This window comes from Malurus melanocephalus, unplaced genomic scaffold (assembly GCF_030028575.1).
Source record: "Malurus melanocephalus ecotype Western Australia unplaced genomic scaffold, MMel_1.1 scaffold_241, whole genome shotgun sequence".
In the NCBI taxonomy this organism is placed as follows: domain Eukaryota; kingdom Metazoa; phylum Chordata; class Aves; order Passeriformes; family Maluridae; genus Malurus; species Malurus melanocephalus.
Window position 1 is genome coordinate 439,287 of NW_026623473.1, and position 18,540 is coordinate 457,826.

General features: G+C 33.8%; 1 protein-coding gene across 1 annotated transcript in view; it reads left to right on the forward strand.

Moving 5' to 3' along the window:
• TUSC3 (tumor suppressor candidate 3) overlaps window positions 1–18,540 on the forward strand; it is a 108,991-nt gene that overhangs the window by 30,535 nt on the left and 59,916 nt on the right. Inside the window, exons 2-5 of the mRNA XM_057375176.1 lie at window positions 4,862–5,031; window positions 13,677–13,794; window positions 16,096–16,236; window positions 16,753–16,893. Coding sequence (XP_057231159.1) covers window positions 4,862–5,031; window positions 13,677–13,794; window positions 16,096–16,236; window positions 16,753–16,893 — 570 coding nt within the window. The remainder of the gene's footprint in view (window positions 1–4,861; window positions 5,032–13,676; window positions 13,795–16,095; window positions 16,237–16,752; window positions 16,894–18,540) is intronic.

The following is an 18,540-nucleotide window of genomic DNA, read 5'->3' on the forward strand; positions in this document are numbered from 1 at the left end:
TGTGTACAAAGCTAATGATTTGATGCACCTGAGTGAACAAAGCAGAATTTTCATCAAGGGTAGTTTTTCAATCTACCTCAGCTAGATTTGGTAAAATACACATAAAGGAAATGTGGAAGTCAAGCCATCTTATTTATTTTATTATTTGCAACATAATTTCAGGAATATTCAATAAAATCTGTAGTTAGCTCATCTCCAGTAGCAAATGCAGTATCATACCATTAGTCAGAAATTCCTTACCTTATTTCTTTTACTACAGAGACTGAAATTTGAGGCACTGGAGTGAATTTGAGTTTTTTATCAGGAAARGGGAATGATTTAGTTATAACCAATGCTTCAGCCTTATAAGTAGGTTGAATCCCTGGCTAATTTATTTGAAGACTTCTCCTAGTTTAGGTATTTCATGTTGCAGCTTTTGACCCAATCTTTCTAGAGCTGAGGTCTTGGTCTTCCAGGTTCACATATTGAGAGCAGTATTCAGGACCTTCTTATGTCAGAAAGACCTGAAACCTGAAAGATTCACAGCRGTAGAGCTAGTGTGTCTCAAATGGAAGACGTCTAGTTCGAACACTGAAGCATTGAGTAATATCACTGTCACTTAGTGTTTTGCTTTTTTCCAATAGCTTCTTATGCATTAAGTTACCTGTGCCAGTTTGTTCTAACTGAAGGCAAAGTAAATGAAAGGAAGTCTAAAGAAGAAATCTTGAAAATGTCRGGGATATCCACTGGACAGCGAGAGCAAGCAGCATTTAGGAAAACATGTGTGGTGTTCTTTTTTTTGTTATTTGGTACCTTCTGCCTCCAACAGAGTTTGTATTTGGGACAAAAGAAATTAAAAATCTGGCCAAGAAAGATTAACAGTCAAGTGAGGCTCCATGTGTGTATACAGGRTGATTGGTGTTGTTTATGCTTTGTCTTTTGACACTGTGTCTTGGGAGAGTGAATTATTAAAGCTGTGTTTTGAGYAGCTAATCTGCTAGTTGCAGACTATGAAAGGGAAGGCTTGTTGATGTCAAGCTCTATTGGGTTAAGAAGCCRAGAGGAGATATGGGGGATCACTGGGAAGCCGTCCTTAATAGGGAATTGCTTCAGGTGCAGATGCCAGAAGCTTGGCCTAGCAACATTTTTWGTTACATAACTTGTCACACTTTGCTTTTTTACAGGTGGCATAGTTGTTTCATCACATCGCTGGAAACCTATCTCTATACTAGGTGAAATTTAACCTTTTTCTTTTGCWTTCTTCTTGATTCAATAATGGAGACGACTTCAAATGGAAAAATACTTTGCTAGCCATAGTGATAAAAGATTAATTGTTTAGAATTGTTTTCCCAAGCAGCTTTTATTTCAGTAGGGAGTGCTCATCTGCTTAATGGGATTGAGGACAGTGCCAATGACTACTCTATTTCAGGAGCAAAGACAGTTTTCATAGGTGAAGGCTTTATGAAAAAATCCTGTTTTCTAAAAAATGAACAGCTTTACTTGTTGYGTAAGAAAATTCCTGGATTTTGGGTTTTCTCAATGACATTTTTAAGGGTTACTYCATTTTGTAAAAATGCTCTTGTGCCATCTATTTTCACTTGTTACAAAATAGTGTAGGAGCAGCAAGAAATTTTATAGTTCTGTTTGTTTACAGAAATTAGCTTCCACACATGATTATATATGTTCTTTTGTTCTGCTTGGGATGTCAGCTAATGAAAATAAATAAATGATACATGGCTGCTTCTTTTCTGGTTATTTGCAACATCAAACCCAGAGTTTTCTTCATACAGGGAGGATTTCTCTTTTCATATTTAAGCTTTGGGTTTGTTTGGGGTTTTTTTGTGTGTTTGTTTTGTTTTGTTTTGTTGATTTGTTTGTTGTTTGAATTTTTTTTACCCAGTGTTTCAACTAAAACAGTCCCTTTGAGTTATCAGCATAAAGCCAGTGAGTGCTCAGAGAAATTCTATAAATTAATAGGTTTAAATATATGTAGGGTCTTCACTTGCATAACCTGTGGAGTGGAGCAGAAATCTAGAAGTCTGGAGTGAAAATGAGGTAGTGTTCCGTGTTTTTTGGATTTGAGTAACAATTCTGTCTCTGTCATCACAMGATGTGTTTTGTCAGAGTCAGCCATTCTCTCCTACTTGTAGATTTTCTCTGGCAGAAGACTTTTCCCRGGGGGTGGAAAGAGGCAAGTTAATAAAATTTTTGCAAATGTCTAGAACTCTAAGGGGAAATCACTTTGCTGACAGTTTATATGGTTTGTGTAGCTGGACGGTAAATGGTAAAAGAAAATAATGTTCAGTTTCAATATCTTCATGGCAAGAACAATTTGGGATAGATCAGTGTGTTTTCTAACAGCACTTTCCAGGATTTTAGTAGATTATTTTTATTAGGGTAACATGGAAAATTTTGTCTTTTGGTTCTACATATTTTTCTGTCAGTATTTCTTCACTTTTCATCACTCCTCTTGCACACAGGACAAAATTTTTGTYGAAGCTATCTCATGCTTTTATTCAGCAGTATGTTTTTCTGTTTTCTATACTTTTATCTTAAAAAAAATTCTTGCAAAAATATCAAAGATTTTGAATGATGAAATCCTTAATACTGGTCTGCTGGTTTCAGTATGCTTAAAACACATTTTCCCCTTCCCCTTGCCTGTTAACAGATTGTCAGTTTTTTCTTTCATACCCTTAACGCCATTTCATGGGTTTCTTTTCTTTGAATAATGGCTAGTCTGAAAAGTATTTGTTTTTCTTTGCCAGGTAGGATTTTATGCATAATTCCTGTGATAATATAAAAGTAGTTTGTATTTGTATAAACTTTATATAAATATGAAGTCTTTTTATTGCTTCTCTCTGGTTTATCTTTTTACTTGACTTATTAAAGGTTTTGGATATACTAGTTGTCATCCTTTTTAGCTCCATGCATTTTATTGTGCATTACTGGCTGGAGTACCTGATGCAAAGATTGAATCTTTTGAAAAAAACAACGATTTAATCCAAGCACTGCTGATTGAAAGGAATCTTACAAATGTGTAGACTTCATTTTTATGTAATTTGCTTTTTGATTCTTTTTAAAGAAAAGAACTTACATGATATCTTCTTGAAGCAAAACCACCAGAAACATGTCTTCTAGCAGAAGAAAAATTATAGTATTAATTGAGTCATTGGTATTCTCATGATAAACAGAGTTGTAATCTCTCCTTCACATTCACGATTGCAAATATCATATCATCTAAATTCTGAGAACAGGAACAAAAACCTAAAGGATTTTTTTAATAGGGACAAGTAAATGAGGGTATTTCAGAACTGTTCATGATTCACACTCATCAAAGTTTCTTTTGCACTAAAGCCTTCTGATGACCTGTGCCTAAGTGGCACAGCCCCTAAGGGGCTCTGATAATTTTGAGGAAGGAAGATMTGACAGGCAAAATATAATTTTTCTTTATCCTTGCAGTTCATTCCTTCCTTCCCCTCATATATCTACTCTCATTTATAGCATTACTGATTTGTCAAAATGTTACTAGATGACCTAATTTTTCTRTTTCATTCAGTTTTTTAAAGAAGTCCTAGAAAAGCCATCTTGTCTCCTTACTCAGTTGTTCTTGCACAGTATTTGACTTTTATCCTTGCATTGYCTGTCATGCTCTCATTTCTGAGAGTGTCCCCATTCCAGTATGTTTTTAAAGCTAGTTTGCTCTTCCCCTACACAGTGGAGCCTCATCAGTTTGTAAATCCTTTCACTAATTTATGTTTTTGAACAGAGGTCTCACATTTAAGTTTTCTGAAGTTAGTTTCCTCTGTTTAGTGTGCYGTCCTCACTTTCTCCGTCTGCCCGCTGCTCTGTCCTCCCCGCTTTCTCTCAGCGCTCAGTTTTTGAGTTGCAATATTCCAGTTTTCTCCACTCTTTTTTGAATTTTTATTTGTTATAGGCAGCTTCCACAGGGCCAGTGATCAGGGGACTGAAAAGTTAAACCAAGATAGATGCATTGATCCTGATACACTATGTAGCAATCCACCTAGAGCATGGTCAGAACAGCCTTACTGAACCTAAGTAACTTAGGAAACGGAACGCTTTCTGCTGCACAGGTGTGGAATCAGGCTTACTTGATTAAAAAAATCAAACAAACCAACAAATAGATTTTCATAGGAAAAGTTAGATTTTMATATGTTCCATAGAATGCTTTTAAATCATTCTTTCAAGCCTGTAATGCTTTCAAGTAARGGGCAAGCAATACACAAGCAGATTTTTTTCTTACACAATGGTGGGGCACTCAAAATATTTTGGGCTTCTCAGTCTTGAGATCAGCTTAAAACTTTGACCTCATAATGGAATGATGGRTTTATATGACAGTGCAGTCCCGTATGTAGCAAAATATAAAACTTGCATTCATTTAAATTCAGTATGATTCATTTGTAGGAAATTCTAAACATAGCTACTATTTCTATCTCTTTGTAGGTACAATTTTCTTTCATCTTTTTACTCAAGTGGCTGACAATATCCTGATGTGATTTTTACTCACTAGAATAAATATAAGACTGTATTTTCTAAAATTTCARTTTTTAAATGAAAGTTAAATGACTGAGGTATTGATAACTTCTATTTAGGTAGTGATCCTTACTCCTTTGCCTTTGGCAGCAACCTGTTTGATTTCATTTTGTGTGCCCTTTCTGTTTAAGACCATATTGAGTTGTTCTTTTAAATACTTGCAATCTTGTTGACTACCTGAAAGACTAAATTGTGCTATAAGCTAAACTGTGCTACATACAGCTATATATAACTTCTGTCTTGAGGCCAGAGGAGTTGGGAAGGTGCAAAGGCAGAATATAACACTTAATTTTTAAGCTTAAACATTCCTCATCCTTGTCCTCAATTACAGAATCTATTGGCAGAGAAAGTGGAACAGCTGATGGAGTGGAGTTCAAGGCGTTCGGTCATCCGCATGAATGGAGATAAATTCCGAAGATTTGTGAAGGCTCCACCTCGTAACTACTCTGTGGTAGTGATGTTCACTGCACTCCAGCCACAGCGGCAGTGCTCTGTTTGCAGGTAATTTATACCTTAGTGATCTTTCCTATCTTCCTTATCACAGTTTTCAAGTGAATGTTTGATTCAATGTGCAATATGCTGAGTTGGGTTGTTCTTTTGCATGGGATAGATGCTCACTAGTCAACAGGCTCATGTGCTTGTTACAGTATCTTTTCACTTGTTGTTTAATCTATGTGTCACATTTTCAAATTCTTCCAGGGTGTGTTTTGTTTTTTTTTTTTTTTTTTTTTTTTTTTTTTTTTTTTTTTAATTACAGTTGAATAAAATGTACACAATTGAGGAAGACATTCTCTTTAAGAAATCAGGTTTTTTTTTTATCAGTTAACCATGATCTTTCCATGAACATTTTGTGACAAAAGTAATTCATCACCATTTAATAATATGGTACTTCACTGGTTTCTTCAGTTAAGGGATGTCCAAGGCTCTGATGCAGATGTGACTTGCCCTCTGATTTCATAGCTTTGGACAGTTCTTAAATGCAAGCATGTTTTTCCAGGAGATCATACTTTTGTGGAATATTATCTGTCACTGCAATTTGATATGTTCTGGTAGTTCTATTCATAATATGTATTAGAATGCCTCTGGTAGTCTTCTTAGTTCAAGATCTCTCTCTGCAAGTTCCTAGTGCAATATGCTAATCCAAAAATGACTAATGACAAGGAAATAGGGCCAAGGCACTGAAAGGTAGTCATGCACTTAATTACCTCACTAAATCAGAAACTGTGCTAAYAAAACATTCTTCAGCCAAAATATGCATTAGAAATTACTGTGCTTAGCAATAAATGGGATTATTGAGCAGGAATCTCTAAACACTATTTAAATAGGCAAAAGCAAAATACTTTGTATGACTATGAAAAATATAAGCTGTATAGGAAGAAATACTATTTCTTATTTTTAAATATGTGAATTTTAAAATGTATACAAAGTTGGTAAAGGTAGCAGCATGTTACATTTCTGTTGTGTTGGAATGTGACATTTACAACTGAAACTTGAACTTGGGCATCTGTAGTTRTATATGGTTTTTATTAGATTTTTTTTATATTAATTTTCTGTCATTGAAGTCAGTTGGTCAGTTTTGTGGGAGAGTATATAAATTGTCATTCCATAACTTCACCCTCATATATGAACTGTGAAGCTGAAAGATTAGTACAGAAGTTTTCCAACATAAGTAATTTTTAGTTCAGCATTTTCTTTCCTGTAATTTCCTCTTTGTGTTGCCAGAGTTCAGCTTCAGAAGATAATACAGGAGTTGAAAGTTTACCATATTTTTTTTATATCATTCCTTATTTTCCTACCCAGTGGATAAAACTGCAGGAGATGCACCACATTCTGCTTTATAAGGGGTCATTGTCTTTGTCATTACAATGGCCATAGCAAATTCTTTCCCTGTTCTATGTACAGGTCTTTTGTAGGTTACATAAARTAACATAAATATTGCTGTTATCAAGGAAGTTAGTTTTGCTTGCAGCTGTGTATCGTTTACTGTACTGAAAAAGAGCTTAAAAACTTCATCTTAGAAAACACCAGTCTAGACATCTTGTACAGAAGCAACTGAAAATCTTTAGGCATAAAATGAAGGAAAAATCAGCATACTACATGCGAGTTTGTTTACATAAATATGAAGTTGTGATTCACTTGTTCATGTGAAATAAAAGGAATTTAATGAGGTTGATTGTACTGCTCATAAAACTATTATCAGGAAGATCGACATTTTCAAATACGTGGCTAATTAATGGACAGGAGCAGTGAAAGTACATATACAACTGAAATGCATGCATTACTTGATTGTTAGCTTTTCACTAGCAACTTTGCCTAAAGGAAAAATAGATATTTTAAGTTAATCTGTAATGYTCTGTGAAGATGCTCTTGTCCAAGATTTAAGTTAATTGCTACTTGTCAAAATAATTTCAGAATAATTGCATAGAAAAAAAAAATCAATGTCATCTTTCAAATATGAAAAAGCACCTAGATTGAAATCTTTGAATAACTTTGCCACAAGAATAGGACTTCTTTTCTCCCTAAAAATTGAGTATGCAATTGGATTTATGCACCGCAGGACTATTAAAAAAATAGTCTTTTCCTTTTGGTGTCTAGATTTGACACTTCTGTATTTTATCTTTTCAATGATGTAGTGGAAAGCTGACCAGATTTGTCTTGGACAATCTAAGGATTTYCTCTGTGCAGCGAGGAGAATATTATAACATCAGTCACACAAAGCACATGATATGTGAAAGTGTATGGAAATCATACCAACTTACACCTAAAATACATACTGCATACAAAGAAGTTTTTGGGACTCTAGATATTTGGATAAAGCTTTTGTATACCCTTTCAGGCAATCCTGTCTGTATCAATCTAGTCCTTGCACACAAAGGCTTCTGAAAACCGGCAGCTGYGTATACTTATTAGTAGAGGCTCTAGTCGTGCTTCTGGAGTTCTTTTCAAAAAATTTTTGTCTTCATTCTAAAGCCGAATATGGAGAAAAACTCTTTCATCTAGCTTTGTGGACAAACAAGTTCCAATTTTCTGATGCAAAAGACTACTGAAAGCTATCTGATCCTTCCCAACTGTGTTAGTGGTAGCATAAATGTCAGTTTTCCTGTTGACACAATTAAGTTCGAGGTAACATAGCTGGTATTGAGAGATGAAGTAATAATAACAGGTTAGATATTCAATGGGCTCTGTAATGGGGGATGGAGTGTGTTTCTAATGGGTTAGGATGGGRTTTTTTCCATGTATGTTTGGAAATGTGTTTGATTAAACCATTTTGCTTTCAGGAAGTTAAACTTGGTTAGTTCTAATTGACTTTACCTGTTACTGCTTTTCTTAGTGTATATACTCTTCAACAGCACACTGGAAGGAGATACTAGAAGGTCCTTTGATGTACTGTGATGATGAATCAGTTTGGATGAGCAGTCAGAAATAATTGAAACAGTGACTCCTTGGGATGTAAAACCAGCTTCCCTTTTCCCTTTGTCCTTAGGTCTTCATGCAACTAGATAGCTTATGTCTGTTACACACATCAGKCACACTACTGAAAAAAATAATTTATATATGTAAGAAGGAGAAAAAAAACACATCCACTCTGACAGAAATGAGATGAAGAGACAGTTTTCCAGCCTGTACTTCACACCACATACAGGCAGATGGTAACTACTGGACTAACTTGAATACATTTTTGGGTGAAAATTTGCTGCCAGCATGTKTGCCTTTCATCTTCTTGCATCTTACAATATGCTCCCTCATTTTTTTATCAMCACATTTTTCTAAAGTGATCCAGCACCTTTATACCAGCCAGAATTCAGTGACTCCCCTGCTTCACATGATTAGTGTTTTAATTTTCAGCTGCAAAAGGGCTTTAGCTCAAGGCGGCTGATGCTGACTGCTCCTCTGCATCTTCCATTGCYATAATTAACTCCTTCTTTTTGTTTGTTGCTGTACATTTGACCAGTCTGTAAACACCTTATATGAGGTCTTTTATTTAACTTTCTAAGCTCTTCTTCTCTTATCTGATTGGCAGAAGCAACCATCCATTCTTTGAATATATGTGCATATCTGAGATGTTTTGTTGTTACCAAACTGTTCACATTTTTCTCTGATTCATTTTTCAAATTCATTGCTGGGGTACTTTYATTTAGAAAGGGATATCTGGGTCAGAGGAATGAGACTGGTCACTTGAGCTTTTCCTCAGCCACTGAAGCCATCAACAAAAAGATGCATATTTTGTGTTGATTTTTTGATAGTGTTCCTTGAAAAGATGAAAGCACTGTCAGAGACTACAGATGCTGTGTTTCAGTGAATAGGCTCTATGATTTGACCTGTGCCACTAGTTAGTCATCAGATAATGGTTAAAACATGTAAATTAGACATATGCATTTCTCTGTGAATTTACAGCTACTTGAAATAAATAGATTTTGTTTTGCATACTTTTTACTATGCTTGTTTATGCCCGTGAATTCCCAAAAGTTTCCTTTAAGGATGTAACTGAGCCTGTTGAATCATTGCCAATCAAGATTGAAGCCTAAAATTAGCATCACAAATGATCAGGAGAAAAATGGGGAAATGAAACAGAGAAAGACTACAACAATGGCAGATAACCACTTGCAAAGACAAACTTGTAAGCTCCATAAGCTGAAAACTATTGTTTCAGTCCTGGATGATACTTATTAGTATTTTACAGTGGAAGTAATAAACTGCTTTCAGATTCTTGGAAAACACAGTTTTGCGAAGACTATGCAAAGAGGATTTATGAAGAAAGAGAAGTGGCTAGTAATGCAGAGGAGTTTTGGTAGCCAGTAATTTTCTTCACCCCTCTGTTGACCAGTCTATTTCATTTTTAAAAGGATTAGAAGTTTTGTTATATTGAAAGGAGCACTGAAAGGAGCACTAGCAGAAGTTGTAGTGAATACATGGGTGTATATAAATGTACATGTAAGTTATATAGAAAAAAATATATGTAAAACATCAGGGAGATGGGTCAATTTTTTGAATGTGGCACATTTTCTGAAGACTACTTTRGTTTAAACTGAGTGACAAGACTGAATTCTGTTAGAAATTATTAACATCTTTTGGAACAAGCTTGTAGTTACTGCAGAAAGCATGCTGCAGAATGAGGTCAAAGTTAACTCTTTTTGAAACTATTCCTTCTTGCAGGATCATCTAAATTGTAATTTATAATTCAGCATACAGTTTGTGTATTTGTAAGTTTTGAGTTTAATATTGTAATATGTGTTTCATAAAGCGCTGTGAATGTAACTTCTGTTGACTCTGCRCATGGAAGGAAATTACAAAATATATAAGAGATTACAATACTTTTATTAACATGTACCCTATCAATGAGACCTCCAAGAAAATGTTTCTAATTCTGGAAAAAGAGGAATTACATTGATTTCCCTGCTCAAAAAAATCTCAGAAAAGATATATGTTTTCAAGTAGCTGATCCAAGAGTAGTTTAATTKTAAAAATAATTGTTATAGTCAAGGAACATCATCAGAAAGAAGAAACAGAGTCCTCTGTCTTTCAGTTTTTTGCTGGCTGATCAAGAGCACATAATGAGAAAATCATTGGCAGGCTTCTTAAATGTAGTGAGAGGGAATTATCATTTGAACTTCTGTTCAATGAAGGAATAGGAAATTTGGAAGGAGCTGTTAAAACTCTGCAATTGCTTTTCCTGCGCACTTCAGGAGCTTGATGGAAGTATTGATGAGTCCTGCTTAACAAGGCAGTAATTTTATACTTGGATCATAAGGGACTCCTTATTTTTCCCGTGATCACAATTTTTAATTTTTTTTTTACTTTGCAGCTTGTACAAAAGAGAACCTTAGCKTCTTTTCATCTGCAGAATATTGAAAATTTCATGGGATGCTATAAATACAATAGCATGGGTTTTAGCTTGCTTTCCCCTTTTAGAGATACCTACATTGCAAAACCTGTGTGTTTTTCAATGGATGTTTATACACTCTGTAGTCTTTAGTGAATTTTCTGGACACATTTGTGGATTTTTTAGTGCTTTTCACCAGGACATTGTGAGTCACGCTGAACAAAATCAAATAAGCATTTTGAATTTATTGTCTTCTTGACAYTGAAAAGATGTCAAAATATGCATTTAGCCCCTTGTTCCTTTAGGTTTGGGCAACACCATTCCAAATGAAAGCCAGAAGTTGTTTTGGAACTAAACTGCMGCACTGATCACAGTTTGCGTTTAACAGATGGATACAAATGTGTAGGTAACCTGGTACCTACCTGTAGGTAACCTGTACATTCTGTGCCAACTGTAAATTTATATACAGTGGGCCAGAAAATAATGTTTTACTGSTTTCTTTGTCAAATAATTCCACACTCTTTTATTCTTTTCCTAATATCCACTTTGTGTTTTTCTTACTACAATGTCAGACCAATAGACTAAAATTAATCTCATTAAATATAGCTCAAGTTATTCAAATCTGATTAACTGCCATAGACACCCACATAATTAATCTTTTTAAATAAAACTTTAAATATTTCATGAGCACCTCTTGCGTAATGGAAGAATTTCTGTAGAGCATTTGCTTAGCARTTTACTTTCCAGGATATTGAATTTTCTGAGTAAATCTAATCATAGAATTCCCTTTTGTATGGCCACTCTTTTCCAGCAGCTGGTCAATATTACTATTGTTGCTAGCTCCTGTGTTGCTATTATGATGAAATTCTAAAGAGGTGACTATAACAACAATAACATTCAAMTCTTCTCCATCTATCAAAAAATCCTGTCAAGCAAACAAGCAGTGCTAACATTATATTGTTCTGTTGAATTCAGGCCAAGTGTATGTAGTTCTTTGCTTTTACGCTTTTATGTTTTTTCTCATAGTTATTCTAATCATTTTGTATAATTAACATTACTTCCTAGAAACAAACTGATAGAATGAGTATGAACTAATTATAGAGATAGGTAGATAAAAAGTTGACAGTTGGTATTGTCTGTTGCTAATTGAAGACTGATTTTTTTCAGTCAAGTTCTTATGCTTTTTACTGTTACTGTGTCTGAAAAGGAATGAAACAGTGCTACAAGAAGTTACTATGTTATTGTACAATCACTGTATCATTTGGAAATTATATCATGAGGTGTARGATGATCTTCAATTCTGTGTCATGATCCTTTAACTTTGTATTCCTGTTGCTCCTTGTTTCACTCTTTTCCATACCCTTCAAGAGCTTCTATGAGGATGCATCATAGAATGGTTTGCTRTTTTAAATGTGAGGATGAGATTGTGCTTTGAGTCTGTTAGAGAAAATGCACCCTTTAGCAAAATAATACTTTATACTTATCAATTCAAAATAGTTCAAAGGTGCAAAATGCATGGAGAGCAGTGGCAACAAGAATCCTCTCAAATAGTGGGGCCTTAAGTGGAGTATCTGAATTTCYWRGAAATTCAGATACTCCAGTGTTTCATCACAAGTGGAAGGTAGATAAAGAAGAATGATSGCATCAAGATGAACTGATTTTCATCTTGTTCTTATAATATAAATGGCTCAGTCTTAATATAGCAGGTTTAACAGAAGAGTGCACTACAGATGTTACTTAAGATTTTACAGCATTCCTTTGATGTTGTCTGACTGCCCTCTTCAGGATGACAATGAATATGTTAGTCTGCTTCGTGATAATATCTGTTTCTAGAAATAACTATTCTAAGATTGCTTTTTCTTTTTTTTTGCTTTTTCTTTTTTTTTTAATTGCAAACTGTTGAGTACGGGTGTTAAACAGCAAATTTTATTGAGTCAGGTAATATGGGTGAAAGTTGAGTTTTATTGTGCTTCATGTTATTTAATTATTTATGGGAGTAAGAGATCATAAATTTTCACTTTTAYTCTTGGGCTTTTATAATATATTTTTTTCATGTACAGTAGATTTCTTAATACTGCAGAACTGTGCTGAAGTTGTTATGTAATATATTTCATGTCTAAGGTTGATCTCAGTTATGAAGAAATGGCAAAGGCCATATCATATCTGTGGTTCTGTAATGCTCTTCYCCTTCTTTGCTCTCTCTTATGTATTTTTAAGACAGAGTTACTCCTACAACAAACAGATTTTTGCATTTACAACTTTTAAATAGTGTTCTGCACCATCAAACATATATAACTGTTTTGAGAAAACTGCAGAACACATTTATTTATACTAATTCTGTAACTTAGCATATGCAAAGATGAGTTGTCATGTGGTAAAATCCCGGTCTGGACTCTATAGTGGATGACATTAAATAGTAATATGGAAATTAGCAAAGGAGTCTGTCTAAATCAGGAAATAATGCAAGCATTCTTTCATTTTGTTTTGTTTGTCCCTGTACTGTTCATTGGTATAGATTTGTCCTGTGGAAGAACTTGTGGTTTTATGTCACTGTGTRTTTAGAGAATGTCTTTGCTGGTATTACTCTCCTGGAATTCCCTTTTTATTTCCCTTCCTCTTGCTGCAGTCAGGGCAAAGTTGTTTGTTTTGGTTTGTGTTCTCTGTTGGTTTTTGGTGGGTTTTGTGTTTGGTGGTTCATTTTTGTTTGGTTGGTTATTTAGGAGGATATTTAGTAGCAAATCACCTTCTAGTGATGATAGAAAAACTTGCTTATGTGTTGTACAAAATGACCACATTTGAAACAACTTTTAGAGAATTAATCTGGAGTTTATTATGCTACTTACAAGCCTACTGTTTATTCAGTTAGCATCATTTCCCTGCTGCTAAGCAGCTTCTTTGGCTCTCTTTCGATGGCTCTGCTATTTTAGGAGTTCTGTGTTATTCTGTTTCACAGTTCTGTGTTATTTGTCACCTACTTTCAGAATTCCTTATGTGTAGTTGTTTCTAGCAATTATATGCTGATATCACACTCAAGGGCCACATAAGAATATCCTTGCATGGATCTGTTAGCAGATTCATGTGACACTTGCCACTCAGACTRGTTCTATTCACTGAGACCTTTAAATACGGAAAACATTACTTTGTCTTAATATCTTCTTGGGGTTTGTCTTGTATATTTAACTTAACACATTTCTGATTTTGGAGACGGCAAGTTTGAAGCAAAGAGTTGCAYCACTAGCTGAAACTTTTTAATTGATAGTTATGGATGTTTATTTTTTGCAAGTGAATGGCATATGGATGTACATTTGTTTCTTTTCCTTAACAGGCAAGCTAATGAGGAATATCAAGTGCTGGCTAATTCATGGCGCTATTCATCTGCTTTTTCAAACAAACTGTTTTTCACAATAGTGGATTATGATGAAGGGGCAGATGTTTTTCAGCAGGTAAATATTGAATATTGTAAAGCAATGTTAATTTTTTAGAACTACATGTCAATTTGTCATATAATAAAAGATAAATTATATTCTGTATATATGTATGTACCTCTGTGTTCTGTAAATTATTTCCTCCTGGTTAAACACAGCAGGTTCTGTGACGTCAGTGAAGACAGATTCTACTACTAACCACTTCTAGTATTTCCCAAGTGTAGTTTATAATCTTTGTTTATAGATTGCATTAAATAAAATTTTTTCCCCAAACAATTGTTTAGACCATTTTTTAGAATTAAGCACATTGTAAATAACATTTTCATTTAAAGATTTSCTTTATTTTCTCTTTAGGGAAGAAAAGCCCTCTTCAATAAAAGAGCCTTTTAATTGCATTTATGTATTAGAATATTCTTCAATTTCTATAATATTTAGTCTGAAAGTTCTTCAGGGAAAAAAGAAGAGACTGGTTTACATTTTATATATTGGCTATGAAGAGTGGAAGTTGGAGAATACTTTAAGGTCTCCCCTGAAATTGAGAAGTCAAGGAAAAATGGATCCCTTGAAAATGAGTCCTAAATACACTGACATGCTTATCTTTGATATTTACCCATTGATTCAAGCTAAAAATGCAGATCAAGAGGACCAAAGAACTTTGAAGTTATCTGTATATTTTTAATACCTTTTGATGAAGTGTGTGACTTAAAATGTTCAGGGGAAAATATTAAAATTTATTCTAAAARTACTTATTTTTAAAAGTTTACTTAATGTGTTTAATAAATATTTGTACTTCCAAGTGAAATATTAGAATGCATTGTGTAAAGAATATTTTTAGTGGCTTAAGATTTTGCTTTAAAAATAATTTTTTTGCTATAAAAATTAAAGACTTTATATAAATTTGTATTACTGTAACCTACATGGTTATAATACAAAATATTTTGTTTGATCTTGCCTTAAGCCAATCAACACATATTAGAAGAGTCCAGTTCAACTCATTCCTTGTGTAACAGGCCCAGTTTATTTCAAATGGTATTCATTGAAAGTCATGTTTACATTTGAACAAAATTAAACATWAATATGTAAGTATTTTTTAAAAAAAGACACAATGGTAAGAATAAGTTACGCTAATTACTATTTTAAGGTGTCATTTTGGGRAAAATGCAGTTCTGACTTTATATTTACATATGCAAAGTCATATAATACTGATGCCATAGCAAAAAAAAACCCAGAAAGTAATGTGATTTTGATTTTTTCACTTTTTGCCATGTTTATAGAGAAATAGTAAAGCAGTTCCAGATCAGCTGCTTCCAAACCCTCTACAATGTCAGACTGTTTCTGTATCTTATAAAATATATTATTTAACTATTTCACAATATTTATTGTAGCCTTTCTTGGAATATTTTTTATTTCCCTCATTTCAGTAAAGAGGGCTGTTGTTTTGCTTAGATGCAAAATATTTTAATAGTTGGTAATTTCTGTTGATAAATTCAGTTCTGTACTTGATTCAATATGAAGTTTTTTTAATGTCGTATGCAATTCATTTTTTCAGGAATGAAACAGACAAGCTTATTTTTTTTATTTAATGAGCTCCATTTTGTATCACCTTTAAGTATTACCTCTGATTTTATTTATATTATTTCTTATTTGTTCAAGTGCTTAACTGCATGATTTCTGAGATGGCCTGAATATGGGGGAATTTCATATAGTGAAATTGTATTTTCCTATACCACCTTGCAAATTCGAAGKCAAAATTTCAATTGGCAAATGTATATCTACTTTTTTATCACCTCTGAGGATTTTTTTATATACGGTGAATAGTTCCAGTGACATCAACAAATGAATTAGCAGTAATTTCTAGGGGAAGCTACAAAGTTTAAGCTAGTTATCCAGCCCTTTTTAGATTCAGAAAAAAGGCTAGTCAATAGTGGTTAGTCTGTCTTGTCGCCAGTGCAAACAATGTCATGCTGCTTTGCTCCCTTAGAATTATAACCTAATATACTTTAATAGATTGGATGGGTGCAGGGTCTCTGTCTTGCCAGTTACAGGAAAGGTCTTCTGGTGTATGCATTTAAAACATAAGGTACTCTTACACAGAAAAGCTTGTGGGTGAAACACTCTGAATAATTAAACGTCTTGAAGAATCTACTTCTGAGAATGTTCTGAGTACTCTTTTTGGAGGACTATTTTAGAGGATGTTGTAACAATTGACATGTATTGAGGCAAGTAGTATTTTCATGCTAATTAGATTTGTGTTATTGAGGATATCGTTTAGTTGTGTTACAAGGATAGAGTTACTGATTTTTTTTCCTGGTTTTGTAGCTGAATATGAACTCTGCTCCGACTTTCATGCATTTTCCTCCGAAAGGCAAACCCAAGAGAGCTGACACATTTGACCTGCAGAGAATCGGATTTGCAGCTGAACAGCTGGCTAAATGGATAGCTGACAGAACAGATGTTCATGTAAGTCTTTCAACAATTTAAAAGTTGGAGCCAGATGTATCTTTATAGTTTGAGATGAGCTGATGATAAATTCCATCAAGTGCAGATTCTACAACACRTTGTGGAATACTTGTGGAAACTTCTGCATTCTGCAGAATATATTCTATTCTTGCTTTGTTAAATTTTATGYAGTCTTATTCAGGATAAAAGCAACCAGTAATAATTAGTTGTTAATAAATAAAATATGCTTTGCAAAACTGTGTACAAAACACTTTGATTCAAAGCTGCTTTTAATTCAGACACAGCTTCCAAATCTGTTGAAGAAATAATGTTCCAGAGTTGCACGGTTCAAAATTATGCATGAATTTTTTCATAGTATGTGCTTATTAAAGTACTATTTTTTCTTATTTAAGTATATTTAGGGATTAGTCTTGCTGACTCTGAAATGAGATTTCAGGTGCTCCATTATGTTTATATGGAAGATGGTCTGTATGTGTAAGCATTAATTATAATCTTTATTTGCATTTATCCTTCCAGATTAGAGTGTTCAGGCCTCCTAACTATTCTGGTACCATTGCACTGGCTCTTCTGGTATCTCTAGTTGGTGGCTTGTTATATCTGAGAAGAAATAATCTAGAGTTCATCTACAACAAAACTGGCTGGGCCATGGCAGCTCTGGTATGCAGATTTTTCTTACTAATACACTTTTTAATAATTTCTTATTTTAGCAGATGGGATTTCATTACTTGGTAAGTTAAAAACCATTGCACTAGTACACTGTTCAGAATGATACTATCAGAAAAGGATTCATAATCCAAATTTTGGGTCTAATTCTCATAAGCAGGGAGCGTCAGTTACTATGAGTGACTCACTGAAAATTTTCTGATAGCTGGAGTGTTTTATTGAACTTTTATATTAAAATACTTCCAGTAATTTKTATTGATGTTTATGGCTATGGTTCAATTTTCCTTCTTTTGATAAATCAATAATGTTGATCAATTGGTTTCATGTAGATACTGATGTCAGACTGTATCACTTTAGAGTAACGAAAGGTTGAGAAAAAAGCTGTATATGTAAGGCAACGATAAAAGAGCTGAGAAACAAAGAAAAAGGAGGAATTCTTTCCAAAACTGGTTTCAGTAGTGCTGACCTTARCATTCTACTGCTAACCTAAATGAGAATAGTATGATCTTAGTGRTAACTCTGAGGAAAGACTATATCTAGCCAAGTCTGTGTGAAATATTAGTCAATTAATAYCTCAAAATAATAAATAATGAATTAAGGTTGAATTTGCTTTATAGTTTATTGCAGTGTGTCTATTTACGTGGTAGTTTTCAAATAACTGAGTAATCTGGTGAGAAACGTGGGCTGTGCAATTTAGCTGTTTTAGTTTTAAACAGAAAATAGTATTCAAGGATGGTAGATGATGGTTATAGTGTATCAACAAGCACTCTTTTCTCTGGCATCTTTGTGACTGACAGAAGAGGAAAATTCTGAGGAGCAACATTTAAGACTTAATTTTCAAGGACATGGCATTAGAAGCATGTATATCAACATTAGAATAGTGTTTGTAAATATTGAGTCCAAACTGATATTTTACTGCACTAGCAGTTATATTAATTGGGAACCGTACTTTAAAAAAAAAATCCATGCGTTGTTTAGAATTTAAAGCAAGTTTTTGTTTCAGTGATTATTTATTCCCTTGATCATTTTAAAGACTTTTCCTCAACTTGTATCAATATGAATTAAACTTTCTTGAAAGGACATAGCTAAGATTGTTGATGAAATATGAGTTTTATTTGTGTGCCAGCATTCATATTTTATTGCTAATCTTAGCTCCCTTTCCYAAGAGAGCTTGCACCAGATGGTCTTTTGAGGTCTCTTTCAACCTGGGCTATTCTATAGTTCTGTGTATTTTAGCTCTGCTAGAATTCGGTTACTGATATATCCTAAAAATGGTTTTTCCTTTTCAAAGCCATAAATTATYAATGGTTTGCTATTCTGCTCTGATTCAAAAATTATTTTTGTGGTACTGTCAGCTGAAGGGCATTTGGCAGCCTTTACCACATGAAATTCAAARATAATATTACCTAGTATCTGGTGAGCTCTAATTTTTATATCTAGATTGTTAATAAGATCTTAAGGAAAGCTCTTTATTCATAATTCTTTAATTCAGCATTCAGCATGCTGAATTCAGTATTCTGGCATTCAGCTTGAATAATGGCTACTGTTACTGCTGTTTTCTTTCCTGTGCTATCATAGCTTTTTCTTACTAGTGTATATGGCATCTTTGTTTAAGCAGTTTTTTAATCTACACCATCCATT